The 17,879-nt window shown below is 37.4% G+C and overlaps 3 protein-coding genes across 3 annotated transcripts; 1 reads left to right on the plus strand and 2 right to left on the minus strand.

The window, feature by feature from the left end:
• Positions 1 to 1,825: 1,825 nt before the first annotated feature.
• ada2b (adenosine deaminase 2b) lies at positions 1,826 to 9,321 on the minus strand. Its single transcript, XM_079868586.1, has 10 exons — positions 9,122 to 9,321; positions 8,039 to 8,363; positions 6,323 to 6,542; positions 5,500 to 5,710; positions 4,868 to 4,995; positions 4,290 to 4,380; positions 3,992 to 4,100; positions 2,971 to 3,128; positions 2,647 to 2,849; positions 1,826 to 2,555 (listed from the first exon to the last, which is right to left on the minus strand). The coding sequence occupies exons 1-10, from the start codon at positions 9,140 to 9,142 to the stop codon at positions 2,468 to 2,470; spliced, it is 1,554 nt and encodes a 517-aa protein (XP_079724712.1). The 5' UTR covers positions 9,143 to 9,321; the 3' UTR covers positions 1,826 to 2,467.
• An 81-nt stretch (positions 9,322 to 9,402) lies between these two features.
• Positions 9,403 to 13,382, minus strand: atp6v1e1b (ATPase H+ transporting V1 subunit E1b). Its single transcript, XM_079868602.1, has 9 exons — positions 13,107 to 13,382; positions 12,377 to 12,442; positions 12,168 to 12,277; positions 11,906 to 11,972; positions 11,718 to 11,807; positions 11,560 to 11,628; positions 11,156 to 11,250; positions 10,957 to 11,044; positions 9,403 to 10,012 (listed from the first exon to the last, which is right to left on the minus strand). The coding sequence occupies exons 1-9, from the start codon at positions 13,137 to 13,139 to the stop codon at positions 9,950 to 9,952; spliced, it is 681 nt and encodes a 226-aa protein (XP_079724728.1). The 5' UTR covers positions 13,140 to 13,382; the 3' UTR covers positions 9,403 to 9,949.
• A 1,003-nt stretch (positions 13,383 to 14,385) lies between these two features.
• Positions 14,386 to 16,432, plus strand: LOC307156897 (uncharacterized protein). The gene is made up of 2 exons (XM_079868604.1): positions 14,386 to 14,481; positions 15,530 to 16,432. Exon 2 carries the CDS (start codon positions 15,729 to 15,731, stop codon positions 16,329 to 16,331), a length of 603 nt encoding a protein of 200 aa, XP_079724730.1. The 5' UTR covers positions 14,386 to 14,481; positions 15,530 to 15,728; the 3' UTR covers positions 16,332 to 16,432.
• Positions 16,433 to 17,879: the final 1,447 nt, after the last annotated feature.

Genomic DNA, 17,879 nt, shown 5'->3' on the forward strand with positions numbered 1-17,879 from the left:
CCTTGAGCAGTTTAACGCGTCTTGACTGTCGTACAGTCTGACATTTATGATAACTGAGATCTTACAGTGTGACATGGCTTACAGCGAGGATCATGTTCGTACAGTCTGACAAGTAACAATCGTAAAGGTCCAAGGACTATAATAAATCGCACAGTGTGCACCTGGCTTTACACAAATAAAGATATTTAGCAGGACATCCAAACTGTTGTTTTCCAAACAACAAATGAATGAAAAGCTCCAAAAAGGACAGAATTAGTCCATATGACTTGTATATTTCTGGTTTTCTCAAACCATATGATAACTTACTGTGATGAACGGGTCAAAGTTTAAGTCGTTATTCAGTGAAAATCTTGTGCTTCTGGAGCATTTCAAATCTTGAATCTGAGGCATGTTTTCATGTAAATATAGATTCACACCATGCTTTATTCTTTTTGTGAATCTATTATGTTACATTTCATAAAGAAGCTCAAGATAATATATAGCCTACTGAATCTATTACATGCAAACTTCTTAGCTTCTGTCACAGTTGACTAAGCATCAGTGATGCTGCACTTTTAAACAATAGCCACAAGAATGGCAGGACCAATGAGTCTTATAGAATAACTGAAAGCAGAAAGGAGATGCCTTTAATAGACCACAGCTATAAAACGAAACTGCGATGACATTTGTGCTCGAGCATTTAAATCATCATGAGAATTAGCTGTGTGAAGAGTTTGTTTCCAGTCTTGTCTGTCGCTGTGGTGTTTCTCTATATGAGTTCTGTCAAGTGGGAAATCCAAACTCAAGAAAAGCAGCTTCACCAAGTCCATCAGAATTTCTCGTTACACAGCGCACTTCTCCTCAACAAGCTGGACAAACTTGGAGGCTCATTTATACGCTGTTGGTGAGTTACTGAGATCTGTTTTGCCTCAATGTTGCTGTAGACTTTGAATACTTGATGAACACAAATTAAGCCTCAAAGTAAGAAATGAGATAAAAACCAGTGAAGAAGCCAGCAAAGAAGCTGTTTCCAAACTCAGAAAGTTCCACAGTCCATTTCTTGAAGAGTTCAGAGGACGACCAGAGGAAGGCTGAAGATCTCTTTCAGAAATACGGCTATAATGCCTTCCTCAGTGACCAGATGCCTCTGGACCGGGAGCTGCCGGACACTCGAGACCACAGGTGAGTTTCTCTCCGTCTGTTCTTCAGTGAGATTGGGACTCTGGATGGAGGTTGAATTAGGAATATGGGTAAAGCACATGATTGTTCTACTGAATTATGTTATATTATACTCTATATTCAATGTTGATTTTTTTCTCGGTTCAGGTGTGGCTGTGTGGAGGAAGTACAAGCACAAAAACCCTACGTGCCTGACGACCTTAGTGGCGAAATGAAGAGAAATGCCCTCAGAGTGGCAGAAGTTTGGATGGATGAATACAAGATAAATGTCCACATCGCAGGTATCATGAAAGAAATCCACTCATATCTTCCGTCTGTTTGATACATATCAAAAGACAATTCTAGCAGGTTTGTTTTTTGTGTTAAGAGTGAGATGTGAAAATGATTTTCTTTGTTGACATCAGTTTGCTGCTTTAACAACCTGACATTCATGAGATCTACTGGGAATATAACAGGTGTTTGCTAATTATTAGACTAGTCAAACAACCAGTGTTCCTGTTCTCGTCTTCTCCTGCAGAACCATGGGATAGACAATAAATAGGATTGGATAAAATAGTAATAATATTTAAATTCAAAATAATGCAAAATAAATGGCTTGGTGAGCATAAGAGACTTATTTCAAAAAAAATAAAAATCTTTGTGTAAACATGAGCATGAACAAGTTCTTGATATATAGTATATGGAGCGTGTTTTTTATTGTTTATGGTGGTAAAGAGGAATGTCAGGAAGTACTAACAGAACTTCTACGGCAGGGAGCCACACCAGACATCTGTGTTTATGTTCAAATATAAATGCTATTGAATTGCAGGACACATTGTATAAACCTCACAGTCTAAACTTGGTCAAAGTAGTATGTCAAATAATACTCTCAGCATTTAGAAAGTCCTTCTGCACAATATGCTGATTTTTTATTCTTCATTTGAAACCCCCTAGTTTTATAAGGTAACTACCCAGCTAACAAAATCTGTTCTAAAAACTTTTCACTAACAATCCCATTAAGTTGGGAAAATGTTATTTCTGAATGTACAATAGACAATAAGGGAACATTCCATTTTATCATATTGCAAACATTATGGGAAGGTTACTTTTGAATGTTCTCTAAACATTCCATAACATTTAAAATATGTTAGATGAACATCCAAAACGAACATCCAGAACGAACGTTCTATTAACATTACTAGAAGAACTTTTGTTCATAGCTTTGTGAGAACCTTGCCAAAATGTTAGCCAAAGGTCTGAAAACATTTCCTGTTAGCGCGATAATAATAATAATAAAAAATACAGTCCTCTCCTCTTCTGTTTGTCATGGTTATGAATTATCTGCTACGAACTTATTCCACTTTTCCTGCCATATCGTCAAAGCTTTATCCTGTAGTTGTGGTGACAAGGAACTGTACCTGTTAAAAAGGGGGAAAATGCAACCTTAAATTCATCTTCTACATAACTGAAATTATTTCTCAAATGAAAGTGTATGAATAAATCTTGCACCTGATTGAATTCATCGCTAGCTCCTTCAGAGTGCCCAGGTTTGCGCTCAGCCCTCCAATACCCACAAAGGCCTGGTAGAAATCATAGGAGAGCCCAGTGGTCCCGAATAAGGTGGGATCATCAGAACTCACCACTATGGGATGACCGTCTGACATAAGTGTCGCAGCGGGGTGGTTTCGCAGATCCGAGATTAGCTTTAGCACCTGGAGAAAACAAAACACTGTTTATTCAACCAGTAACACTATAATTCTGCTAAGTCTGACCAAATATCGTTTTAAATCACACCATGCGAAGTACAACAAATTTTTATTTGAAGGAATATACCTGGTTGGAAATGGGACACAACTCCACTGCCACCCCTCTTGTCCTGGAGAGCTGCTTGGCCAGAGGATGATGTACCAGTGCAAAGCCATGTCCAATGCGGCTGGTGTTAAACAATAAAGCGTCTAAAACGTTCCTGTCCACATCCGTACCATCCAAATCTAAAAGCAAACACCCATAGTCTAATGTGGCGAACTCGGAGACGAGGGAGAGATGGATCCAAATGCAGATGTTTTATTAAAGTATTATCAAAATAGTGATGGGCGCTTTCAAACCAAGCCTCGAATAATTTGTTTCAAAATTCGAACCAGCGAGTATTTGTGTTTGTGATTTCGAAAAGCTTCGTTTCTCCCATCACTATATCAAAATACAAATAACTCAGAAACTGGAAAACGGAACACAAGGAGATTGAACTGAGAACAACAACATACAGCCATAGAAAGACAAGACCTGACAAACAACATGGGAAACACAAGGGTTATACTGTATATACAGACTTGCTAACAAGGTAACAAGACACACATGTGAATACAATCAAGGGGAACCAATGTAACAAAAGGACTACAAAGGGACTATAAATATAGACTCGGAAAACTAGAAATATAACATAAATTCTAAACAAACAGGGAACATGTAACACAGTAAGCATATTCCAATTCAGCTGTTATTGTATAACTACCCAGCTAAAAACATTCTAGTAAGGTTCTCTCAAATTTATGAACAAAAGTTCTTTTAGTAACATTAACGTAACATTTTATTTGCAAAAACATTTAGTTGGATAGTTCATCTAACATTATTTAAACGTGTTTCAAAACGTTCCCATAATATTTGCAAAATTAAAACATAATTCTTTCAAAAAATATGCAAAACATTCACGCAACCAAGAAAACGTTTGAACGTTCAGAGAACATTTAGAAATAACGTTTTCAGAACTCAATGGGAATGTAGACGAAATGTTCGTAGAGCATTATTTTTGTGAGCTGGGTAACTGTAACTGAAAATGAAGTGAGCTACACATACTGACCTGTTTCTCCAGCATGGAAAAAGAAAGGTAGTTGTGTTTCCATCTCTGAAATGAGTGACAAGGCTTCTCGAAAGTACCAGATAGATCTTCCAGTGTCTTCACGACCTACCTACAGCAATAAATTGATCAAATCGGAGAAAAGTAATACTATTGTTACGTGCAGGGTCCTGATCAAGCGCAATCTCCTTGTGAAAAAGAACTTAAGCATACTTTTAAAAATAACTTAGTTCCCTTGGTTATTCCATTCTGGTGGCATGGCTATGGACTGTAACCTAACTTTGGTCAAGGATGAGATTACCAGGTCAAATCCAGCGACGATGTCTGGATATTTTCGCTGCATTTCAATGGTCTCTTTCACTGCCCCCTTCACTTGATATACATAAAGATTCCTGTGTGCGCATTCAGATCAGCAGAAAAGTATATTAAACCTCCTGTCAAAACAAAATCCTAGACAATATAATTCATCTTTTTGAGCTGAGAGTTCACTAAAATGTTTCTTCTTACTTTGCATTAATTTATGGCATAGGTTTCTTTGCTTTTGTAATCTCAAGTTTATGTTTTAAGGAAGCATTATTATCCATAATCTCATCCATAATCAGAAATTTCACCCCTTTAGTCTAGTGCCATCATAATTGAAAAATTTAAATGCCATTTCTTTTTTTGTTTTTTAAAACGGTAATTATTAAAGTTATCATTAAACGTTTCATTAGTGTCACAACCCTTGGTAACAGATATAAAAATTCTTTACATCAGAAGTAATATTTCATTATTATTTTGGAATGGTTGGTAAATGTATTTGGATTATTTAATCTGTTCATGGGAGAAAACAGGCAAGGGAACAACAGAGCATAAGAATTTAATGTAAAGTAGTATTACCTGTGGACAGTGAAGATTATACGAGTTCCTATGAAGTCTGGATGATTTGCTCTGAACTGCTCAGTGATGTTTCTGTAGACCTCCAGAGACCATGCTCTGTCATGAGTAGTGCCATCCAATTCATACGCCTAAACATAATATCATTTTACAATATAGTTCGTTTTCAGGACAATATAAAATAAACATGGTTTTCACATAAAAAGTTAAAGGATTTGGATTTAGACAAGGGTTGTTCATGGATTTGTTTACATGACCAGACTGTGAGGGACAGTATTTGAAGTGCCCCTATTGTGCTTTTTTGGATATTACCTTTTATACTACTTGGCTCACATATTGTTTTTCATATACTGTATAGAATGGCAGTCCGAAGTAGGCATATTCGTGCTTAGCATGAGTCCTTTATCGAGGCGAGGTGATGCTGCAATGTATATTGTGAGAAAACTAAAGCCTTTTTTGGCCTTAAATGCATGTATACGAGACCTCCAAAACAAAATTAGGAACCTTTAAAATATCAAAATAGAGGCACTTTAAGATAAAACATGCAATGTGTTCACAAATTATTGTTGAATTTTTCATCCAAGAGCACACACTGTATAAACTTAATATTGTAATGTGGTTTAACAGTTGCAAACCTTGGACTGTCCGACCCTCAGCTCCAAGTACATGATGTTGTCTTTGTAAAGCTCCGTCAGAGCCTCATAAATGTAGTCCTTAAAAACAGGTGCATAGTTGATCAGCCCAGACAGAGCCATAAAAATCTTCTCAAACCGGTCCCATGCTGCATCTTGTGTTGGATAAGACGTCTCCGGGTCTTCCGTGAAGAGTGTAAGATTCCGCATTAAACTGAGAAATTTAATTCATGTAACTGTTTATAATTAAATATGAATATATTAGGACACACACACACACACACACACTGCTGCTGTTGTTATAGATTAATGCTGCTGCTGCTGCAGAGCAAGTACAGGAACTTGCTACTGCTAATACATACACTGATATGCTGATGTGAGCATGTAAGACACACTGCTTCAGAACAGATAGCATATCTAAAATTAACCGTAGCAGATCTACGCAGGTGGAGCTGGGGAAGATGGAGGGTTTCAGAGAAACTCTGATTTAAAATATAAATGCTAACCAGCCATTTAAATGCTGAGCAGCAATTTCATTGGCTGCAAATGTGACATGAACCAATCAGCTTGTGGCATGTGGTTAACAATATAAATATCAGCAGTTAAATTAAGGACTCATCAGCCTGCGCCATCTAGAGTTTCATGACAGAACTTGGTATATATATATCTGTCAAACTGCCACTAAAGCCATACTTACAGTAAAAACGTATTTGTGGCATTTGCAAACAAACAATGTTTTTCAGTGCAATATCATATCCTGAATGGCCACTGCCATTTTTGTATCAGTGGTTATTTTTATGCCTGATGTTGAAATAAGTTTGATCACCTGTTATCAAAGGCAGTGACATCAATGAGGCTGGCCCTCAGCAGGTCTAGCCGTTTCCAGACAAAGCATCCAAAACGTGGAAAGGGCATAATAGTAGAGAAAAGGAACTTCAGTGACCCGTCCCACGTGAAGCAGATGTAACAATGAGGCCTGTATGTTGCATTCAGCACCAGCCATTCCACACTCACCATAGCGGAGCTATGGATGTGAAGGGCAGCACCTGTAAGGCACAGAGTCATTTTGTCATCTGAAGGACAGATGTGCCCCAAATTATTATTATTTTTTTCAAACCATTTCAGCGCAAACTTTCAGAGATTTCATTAATCATGTGAAACCCACAGTGCTGATTGCCCACACATTGTTACAACAAATCATAACCCCTAACCAGGGCCTGAAGTTAACTTTTTTGACCACCAGCCACTGTGGCAGGTGGATTTAAAAATCCACCCGCCACAGTGACTTTTTACCAGCCAGTTTTTTTTTTTTTTTTTTTTGCCTCATAAAAGGTGGAAAAAAAAAGGAACTGCACAAACATTTGTTCTTTAACTTGTAAGAATACACATTTAAGTGCTGTCAAGTTATTAACGAGATCCATACAAGTAATAATAACTCTTAGAATACAGATATAGACCGAGTGCAGCTCGTACTATGTAAACAAATCACACGCGGCTGTGTTGATCGCTGGGCAGCTGTTAGTTACAGCGTTCAGGAACCGTTATGTTGCGTTCGCACCGGACGCGAATAGCGCGTCAGGCGCGAATTTAGACGCATATTCGCGTTTGGTGCGTATGGCTGACTTCGTTTAAATGTCAAATAACAACAGTTGCAAAAAAAAAAAAAAAAAAAAAAAAAACGCTAAGACCCAGCCACTGATATAGAATGACCCAGCCGCTTTAGTTACTGTTGCTATGTCCGACAAGCTACACCGCGCTCACGCCAAACCATGATCTCACGCAATGAAAAACACATCGCGCAGCAGAGAGGAGGACACTGACAACACGCTGAAGACAAGACAGTCCTGGTTACTTTTGATTTTAAACAAAGTATCAACGTTAAAATTTGGTCATTTTTAAAGAAATTTAGACAATAGGCTACCGTTTTTGTGGCTCTGTAATTACAGATCGCTGTGGTGCCTGCTTGTGAACCGATCATCTCTTCTTTCTAGTTAATTTATAGCATAAAATAAACATGAATGAACATAAGAAGGAATGAAGTTTTAACTGCGGAAAGATGTCAGTAGGTCTACTCAGTACACTCCGTTTTTTCAAGTTCAAATCATCCAACGTTGAACTCTCCTGACTGCTTTGTCGGACAAAAAAAAAAGGCGGATTCGGCGGATTGTGATTGGCCAGATAGCCGTCAATCAAACTCCCCGCGAAGGGTCGATTCTTATTGGCTACCTGCCAGTGTGGCAGGTAGATTGACAGTGTTACCCGCCAATTGCAGAATTCACCCGCATTTGGCGTGTGGTCGGGTGTTAATTTCAGGCCCTGCCCCTAACCCTACACCTTAACCTTAAAGGGGTCCTATTATCTGATTTTTACATTCTCAACTTTCTTTAGTTTGTAATGTTGCTGTTTGAGCATGAAAAAGGTCTGCCAAGTTCGAAAACACAATGTGGTCCCCTTTAATCAATTAAATTGCCTTGGTATGATTTGCACTGAACTTCTTTGGGGGGAAAAAATCACATGTCCCAAACATATAACCATTTTTTACCCTTTGGCATTTTCTGTAGTAGTTTGAAGACAGGGCTTTTTTGCACAATGTGCCGCACTTTGAAGAAGTGATTGGCAGGTGGGAAAGGTGAATAAACCATTTCCTTCAGCTTTAGTTGGTGTAGGATTGAATCCAGTTGCAGTTCAGCCGGAGTGAGCTCCACTCTGCCCCCTACTTGCTGGGAGATCTCCTGCTTCAGCATCAGATCCCTCTGATCGGGGTCTGGCATTGGATTACACTCTCTGATACACAGTAACATCAGCATGATCAGAGCTTCCCAGCTGAAGATACACCAGAAGAGACGCCTCATGCTCGTACAGAGATCCTGAGACAAGAGAGAGTGATATTCCTATGCTTGTTAGTTTTTTTTTAAAGTGATTTGTCTTTATCAAATGTATCTGATGGTTCTAGATTCTTTTCTAGAAAGTGAGACATTCAAAGTGAGACATTTCACTTTGCATTGGATATATTGTGTTAATACAAAATTAAACGCTGACAAAACTAAAAGTTTCGAAGTCTCACGTTCATAGCTGACAATCTGGAGATTCTCTTATGCGTCTTGCTAAACATCTAAATCAAATTGTTTTCTTATTTACAGGAATGGTTTGGATGCAAGTATTAACTTGTCTATTTTTTGTCCTTTTCCTAGTTTAACATCTTAATCAGATCTATCCCTTGTTAAAGGTCAGGACAATAGTCTAATGTCAACTTAATTTCTTTGCAGTCATTCTGTGAAATGCATAAAAGGGTCTAAATTCACTTACTGCTGCATTTTAACTCGCTTTGTTCAAAACCAATCTTTGAACATCAAATTTATTCATAAACAGTAAGCATGATTATTACTATGTACATGATCAAAATGTAACCTACTTCATAATTATCATTATATTCAACACAGGATGTTAGATCTCACTATTTCCTTAGTATGGTTAATATTATTTTAATATGGTTGCTTGACCCCTAACCTTTGTAATAATCAAATAATTGACATTTCTAACTATCTAATAAAGAAAACCTCAGCAATAAGAAAACAGCATACCTTAAAATATTACTATTGATTATAAATAACAAAGAACTCCTTACCTTCAAGTTTGTTTTACTCATTGCTCCCTTTTTGTTCCCTACTATTTGTCTTACATTCAGAGAGCATGTATTTCAGCTGCCTTGTTTCTGCATGTTAAGTTCCTCATTCTGAAGGACAGCACATGTTGAGAATGTGATGACAATAGAGCATGTGACATACTGTGAAATCTTAAATGACTCGTAGAATAAGAGCCCTTCTCATTATGACATTCCACAAATGACTGACATTTACCCATTTACCATCCACACTATAGACTCAGTAAGAACACAATGGGAGAAGATCTGGTCTATATTGTTTTTCATTGTGTCATTTTCACATCAATATAATCTTTGCAGTGTTAACAGACACGTTTGGTTCTGATATACAAGTCATGCTCTGCACCACAGTAAAGGACAGCAAATAAAAATTCAACTGAACAGATTGTAATAGTCAAGTCTGTGCCACCATTTTGTGGGATGTTCAAGATGTAGCTGTCGTCTAAATGGTTATCAGGTTCAGTTTGCAAACTAATGAGAGCTTTGGAATTTCATGGAATTTCTACATCAGTTTAAGTTTTTACGTTTCTGTAAACATAAACATGTTATATTCCAGCTGCATTCGGAATCAAACACAAAATGTTCAGGACCGGAGATCCTTCAGCCAATCAAAACACTATTTTTTACAGCAATAATGAATCAACACATACAGAACACACACATTCACATGATATTTTCTTAAATACAGACAGACACAGGAATGAAGTCATTAACATCAGAATGAAAATAGAATACAACATCAAACAATGGCGTTCCGCCGTGGTTCTAAAAGGTTTCCTCTATGAATGAGAATCAGTCCATGAACTTGCGATTCTGGTTTGCACCAAACAGGACAACTCGGATTTCAGGCATCATCTGAAAAGAAATAAAAATCAAATCAAAATCCTAGCATTTATTTAACACAGCTTCTCAGTGATGGTGGTAACGCATTACAAGTAATGCAAGTTAAGTAATCAGATTAAGTTTTTCAAGTAACTAGTAAAGTAATGCATAAGTTACTTTTTCAAATAAGTAACGCATGTTACTTTATTTTCACATTTATTGTCTGACACCTCTTCCTGTCCCCATGTTGAGAGAAATCGGGAGTAAAATGCAGAGGCGTTGTGTGCGCTGTGTGAACATGACGGTTATTGTAGTTTGAAAATAAATGTGAACATGCATTCACTCATCTCACTTGCACAAAAACAGATTCAGTACTCCTCAAAATGAATAAAAAAAGTAAACTATTAAGCAAACCTGAAATAATTAAAATGCTATTCATAATTCATCCATTTAATCCCACTTGGTATGCCCCGAACTGAACTTCGTGTTATTTTAATTTCTTATGCAAGATTTTTTATTTCTTATGTACATGTTGTGATTATTTTATGATTATTTTAACTCCTTTTCTATGTAAAGCACTTTGAATTACCACTATGTATGAAATGAGCTATATAAATACACTTGCCTTGCCTTGCCTTTATTAACCAATGTCTTTGCTGCTGACCTTCAATGATACAATTCAACCATAAGCAATAATGACTTTAGTTAAACATCACATTTATGTTTAATTTTTTTGTTTTTATTGCTGAAGTAAGAGTGTTGAACTTTCTTCTCCTGCATCATTTAATTTTGGTGTGAAGGTTCTTGACGTTTGCCAAAAATATAACTTTTTTTTGTTATTAAAAACCAAAAAACCAAGCCCAGCCCAGGTGAGAAAAAGTTTTTTAGGAAGACAGTAACAATATTATAACACATTACTTTTAAAAGTAACTTTTCTCAACACTGCTCATAATCTTCTCAGCCCAAATGCTGTATACCTGTTGTGCCATGAGGTCCAGTCTGCTCTCCAGAGTGTTGGACACTTTGATCCTCCCATCAGCATTATACAGCTCAATACCACCAGAGCTACACAGAAAAACACACAAACTTTCATTACAAAGATTAAAAAAAAGAGAGCTAACATCATTTAGGCTAATTTTATAAAAGGGGAACTGCTTAGGCAGCGTAGATGCTCACATTTCTGGAGAGAGGAAGTGGTCCTGGTCAATGCGCACTTCAAGACTGTCCTTCACAGCTGCCTTGTAGATGGGGATGTTTCTCTGCACAGCAGCCTAATAAAACATTTTTAAGTCGCTTTGAAATAAAAGTGCATGCTAAATGAATAAATGTATATCAGTAGCTGTGTTTCCATCCAAAGTTGCAAATTTAACTTGAGCGCAAAATTGGAATATCGCATAAAACATTCTACTTAGTTTTTAATAATGTTTATTTGTATTTGAGTTATTTAGTACATCAAGTTAAACTAAATGAAAATGAGAAATGTTGTCTTGGCAACTAGCTAAAATAAGTTTGTTTTTTAATATTTTTGTTTCAGATAAAATTAATTTTATTTCGGTTATAATGAATATACATCCACAGACCTGCACTATGCCCACATCCTGTTTGCGGCAACGGATGTTCACTTTGGGTTCCAGGAGTTGGTAAAAACCCTGAAACATGAGAATATTAGGGCATAAGACTCACAGAAAGTCTTTGACAGAACTGATTTGCTACACTCACTGTATTATATATTGCTCACCTGCAGGATAAGTCCGTCCATCAAAGCAGCGTATCTGGATGGATCTCTGGCTACATTCGCTAGTCGTTGACGCGCGTCGTTTAGCAAATCCTAAAAAGCACAGAATTAAAACTGCTGCATAAACAGACAACAGAAACTCCCACCCAATAATTTAAGGATTGATGTGCCACAAAAAAACATGAACTAACCGAAATCATGTCATCACGGGCCTTCAGGACCTTCAGTCTGGCCTGGTTCATTAGGTTGGACATTTGACTGTGGAGAGGAAGCAAACCATTTAAACACTATTAGAGACAAAGCATTCACAATCAGATCATTTCACAAATAATTAAATGATTTGAAACAGCTTTACAACATGAAACGCTTGTTTGAGTAACAGATTTTGAGGAAACTGGGAATTTCCACAGTAATGATTTGGCCGCCTAATGGCAAGGAGGAAGTCACACTCACATTTTCTTCTGCTGTTCGATCTGCTTCTCCTTCTTCTCATAATACTCCATGATCTTCAGACGCTGGGTCTGAACCAGCCGACCTTTCTCAATGTTGAACTCCTCCTCTGCCTGCAGGGGGTGTCACTTATCATATCAGTATATTTACACCATTTCCACTATAACATTGCATTGTTCTAATGGAATAATTTAAAGCTAAACAAAAATGACCTTTGCATCAATCTCCTCTGCTTTTTCATTGGCCTCCTGCTCAATGAAAGCCATCATGTGCTTGATCTGGAAGAAATGGAAAAACGATAGGAGAACAATTTAATATCAATGGGGAAAAGGCTTTAGTGGAACCTGAAATTAGTGTAAATACAGTCACATGCATTTTCTTTATCAAAACAAATAATCCTAAATATGATTAAACAAGTTTACAGTAGTAATAAGAGCTGTTTCTCGTGGCCCCATCACACGGATGTGGAATGTGTCTGTCTAGTGTGTGTGTTTAGTAGGTTTCATGAATGCTATTACTATGCAGAACATCCTACATCTTCATATTTTGCATCATCTGCAGTCTATATCTTGTGATACATATTTGGTATTATTCATCACACCACTTTGATGCATTTGCCTTTGGGATGATTGATTTAATTTGACCTTATTGATCCATTATGCACATGTGCGTGTTTCCATATACAACAATTCACTTTAATACACCCATTTAAACGTATTCATATAAATTCACTGTTATCATATAGACAGGTCTCGTGATGCTTGCGCGTGTCTAATGAATAAATGACGAACAACCTTGAAGGCCACATCGTCTTGTTATATCACGACGCTCCTGTCATGCTCGTCAAAAAAACAATGCATTTAGCAAAGCACTGAATGATTAATCTTTCTATAGTGTTATGCTGTAATGAAGATTAAATGATGCATTTGAACGCGTTTTCACCTGCTTCTGGACGTCGGCATCGCTGAGCGCCATGACTGCTGCTGTAAGAGGATTTTAAACTCCACCGACAGAAAAAGCTCGTGTCGCGGCAAAGGAAAGACGTCTTATATTTCTGAAGACGTTCGAATATTTTTTGGAAAAGCCTAACGATTTAAAAACGCACAAAATGATATGTAAGCGGTCGATCGTGAGAGTGTCAGAGTCGTGGAAATAGACTGGAAGGATCAGCTGATTCTCAGTCAACGATGACACATACGTCACATGACGCGTGTTTCCTCTCCGGGAACCAATCAGATCTCAGTGCGCGTGTAGGGCTTTTTATTTTGAACCTTTGACAAAATAATGAATAACAAAATCAAACCATTTCACCCAAAAGTTTTAAACGATAAAATAGCAGACATAAGATGAAATGGAAAATGGACAATTGAAAAAAATGAAACATTTGGACACATTCTGGTTGTCTGCTATAGGACTCAAGGGGAATTGATTTCATAAATCATTCAAAAGTGATGAAATTCTGCTTAAGGTCATTGTGAAAGTTTAATTAAGAAAAACTAACTAGTGTAATTAAGAACCCCCCCCCCCCCCCCCCAAAAAAAAAAATTTGTTTATATATATATATTAGGGCTGTCAAACGATTAATCGTGATTAATCGCATCCAAAATAAAAGTTTGTGTTTACATAATATATGTGTGTGTATGGAGTATAATTATTTTCTATATATAAATACACACACATGCATATATATTTAAGAAAAATGTGTTATTTATATATAAAATATTTATATATAATATAAATTATATATAATATAAATATATATACACAGTATATACATGCAAATATTTCTTAAATATATACATGCATGTGTGTGTATTTATATATAGAAAATAATTATACACCGTACACACACATATATTATGTAAAAACAAACTTTTATTTTGGATGCGATTAATCGCGATTAATCGTTTGACAGCCCTAATATATATATATATATATATATATATATATATATATATATATATATATATATATATATTATACAGTAACCTTTATCACAAGGTAGACTCTAGACACTAACTTTGTTAAACAAACACATGTCAAGCAAACAGGACTATGTCCTAGAAAGTAGGACAGATCAATGTGTCATGGACCAGATTAAGGTTAAGTGGACCGATATGAGTTTTTACCACTTTGGCATGTCCCCATGAGTGGGACAGATGTAATGGGATAGGGGGTGGGGTAGGGGACAGGCAAAGGGAGGCGCTGCATAGCATTCTGTTGCAGTAAAGCCCATAAGCTCCAGTGACCCCTCCTCTGTATTTATTCAAGCCTCAGTCTGCATTCATTTCCTGACTAAACCCTGTGCTCAGACAAGGTAAGATCTGTTTTCAATAGCTCCTCTTACAGAATATAAAATGACATATACAGGTTATGATTGGGTGTGTTCTATGTCTCTAACAGAAGAGTGAATGACAAAGTCTTCGGATCTTAAAAATAGTCCATGTGCATTTTATTTGTTGCTTCATATCAAATATATTAATTTCCTGTATGGGTAGTATGAGAATGCTTGGACAGTTTTTTTTATTTTCATAACATCTGCAGTGCTATAAGTTGCTATAGCATCTTTTCTATCACAGTTTGTTTTATATGAGGATAGTATCATATTATATTAACTGCCTTGTTACAGTGAAGGACCTATTCAGCCACACTTAACTAAATATTCCTGCTGGTTAGAAGAGGTTTATACAAAGGTATAACCTGTGTCATCGTCCTCTCCCATTTCACATTCTGTCCACTGGGTCACATTCAGCCATCTCTACAGCATGTATTTCTTGCACATCTGATCCCTTTAAGCACGTTGACCTTTGATCTTGCCGATGGGGTTTAGGTTACTATCTCTTCACAATCCGACTGTTGACGCTGCAGATGTTTTCACTGTGCCGTGACTGGTTCAAACTCGAACTGCTGTTACCATCATGTTATGAACTTCATTAACGGGATTGGACACTAAATGAATGGCTGTAGTGCGTCTTTAGCATGTCAGTGGGAGATTTATGAGTTTAAACATTGATTAATCTGACAAAGTAAATAAAATTTGGTCCTAAAAGAGTAAGATATGTCCTATGTGAACTGAATCATGATCTTGTCATGCCACGACATGTGAACAGATGGAGATATATATAGGCTGCATAACTGGCCTATACATAGATCAGAACATGACAACAGATAAGGATGTTTGTAATTCTTTTGTAATTTGTCATGGACATAAATAATGAGGTCAGATTTGGTAAATACTCCTGACCCACATTTATTTTTATTTATTTATTTGCTCATTGAATATCATGTTTTGTTCAATTTGGTTTGGTCTCTTTCTCACAACAAATTATGTACATGACTGAATTCATTCTGTCTATCATCTGTAGGACTCACTGAAGACAGAACCTGTGAACATTAGTCAGATTTTCAGAGGGGAGAGAAAGATCTTCCATCCTGTCTGAGGACAGGCATTTTGCGGGGCCCGACCCTCCCCAGGATCTAACCTCAAGCCTGGAGGAGAGCAGCAGTGGTTCGGGCCGCTGGCAGACCGCAGGTCTAGCGGAGTCCTGGGCGTCTGTTAGCGACATGGAGACAGAGCTCAGAAGTCTAGAAACCAGTGAGATGGTTCTAGTTCAAGAGGACCACAGCGAGAACCACTCCTCCACCTCTGACATCATCCACTTAGAGGCGGAGCTCCACGAGAGGGCGGAGTCAGACGATGAAGAAGACCTTCAGAGCAGCGCGCTGAGCATGATCGGCAGCGATAGGGAGCTGGCGGAGATTGGATCTGCAGCAGAATCAGATCTCAAGCCTCCACAGACAGGGGAACTTCTGATGTGTGTGGAGGAGCCAGTTGTGGAGGAAAATGAGACAGAGGTGGATTCCCAGCCATTTTTCACTCACAACCCTCTTCTGTCCGAGCCGTTAGATTTCACACTGGCTTCTGTTCCCATACCTGAAATCATCTCACAGGTTTTAGAGCCTCTCCCACACTCTTCTGTCACACAGTCAGAGGAGTCTCATACTTCTGAATCTAGTAATGAGCACACAATGTCATCTTCGGAAGAGGTCGTTTCAAAGGCGGGCACGCCTCCCACCTCGCCCTTTGAACTCTCGGTGCTGCTAGTTGGTGTCGCCGCCCTGGTGGCGGTAGTGGGAGCACTTACTTATAAATTGAGTAGAAAGTAGCAGGACTGTATATCTCTTTCATAGCTTCAACATTGTACAACAATTCAACATATTGTTTTATTGATTACGTGATATATCAAATACAGTGTTTTTAAATATTATAGTTTGTCTGATTTTGTTTTATTTACACACACACACAAATACATACAACCCTGTCCTGTCACACATCTGGAACATCAATCCTGATTATCAAAAGAAAAATACATTTCAGTGTTTGCTGTAGGCTACTGTCAGATAAATAGCATGTATTGTCAGGATTATTATCAGCTTAAATGTGTGCTGATTTTACTTACAGAATTGATTTATTTATGCATTTATTTGCATTTTGAGTAAAATGTGTTTTCTAAATAGCAATGTCCATCGCATTTGAGGATCGATATCTAAACATTTTTTAGTTTTTCTTCTTCTCACTAACATTCAGATATTAAAATTGAATTAAACGCCAACGATAAAAACAACTAGCTAGGTTAGTTGATTACCTTAAAATTCTAAGATATCTTAAAGCTACACTATGTAGGATTTTCTCCCATCTAGCGGTGAAATTGTTTATGACTACCAACCAAGCGGCAACATTCTGATCTGAAAAATGAAGCCTACCCGGAAGTGCGAAAAACTGCAATACATCGAAAATCCGCTAGGGGAAGGTCCCAAAAGGGAGCAAATGTCCATAGCCCCCATGTTAAAATGTCCGTTTTCACAGCATAAATTCATGTCTTTACAGGTTGGTCCCATGGACTTTTATTGTATTTTTCGATAGCTTTCGAGTGCCTGACAACGGCGAGGGTAGTGAATTTTTTTCTAACTCGTTAGTTTAGATCGTATTTAGATATAAAATGTATGACAATAAGGGCGTGGTTAACTTTGATTGACAGCTTGATTGACAGCTGACAAGGCAGCGCCACGGAGAATGACAACATAAGAAGCGCCATTTTTTAATACAGTTGACATATAATACTACTGTTTCTGTATCATGAAATGTAGTTTTAAGAGTTTTTCAGGCGAGAATGTAGTTGTTTAAAGCTCAAATCTGTGGTTTATTTAAAGATTTATGAAAATTGTATCCAGTTGATCCAGCGATGACCGGGTGCTCGGCGCGATGTACCCCGCCTGGAACGGTCTTACATCGGCTTGACGTTCTGAGGTTTGCCGCCAATGCCGCGGACTCTGGCGTCTCTGTAGTGGTTAAACATGAGATATAATTCATCTTGTGTGTATCTAATGGGCGATTTTTGGTCTCGTGAATCTATATTTTTTTCCCTGGGCAATCGTTTTGGCTGAGGGGAAGTTTCATAACTTTATAAGCTATTTAACTTTATGTATGGTTAAACTCGCGCTGACTTTGTATGTTTGATTGAATTGTTTGCTTTATTTGTATAGCTTCTTACACCTTTTACTTATACTTTTATAATGGCTAATATTGATAAAACTGAAATTTAACAAAAAGAGACTGGGTTGAGTTTTGTCATTTTAATACAACGAAGATGATATGTAATGTTGTTTACTGCAAAATCTGTTGTTTAGTACAAATGCACATATTGCCTGGACCAT

This window comes from Squalius cephalus (genome assembly GCF_949319135.1).
Source record: "Squalius cephalus genome assembly, chromosome: 4".
In the NCBI taxonomy this organism is placed as follows: Eukaryota; Metazoa; Chordata; class Actinopteri; order Cypriniformes; family Leuciscidae; genus Squalius; species Squalius cephalus.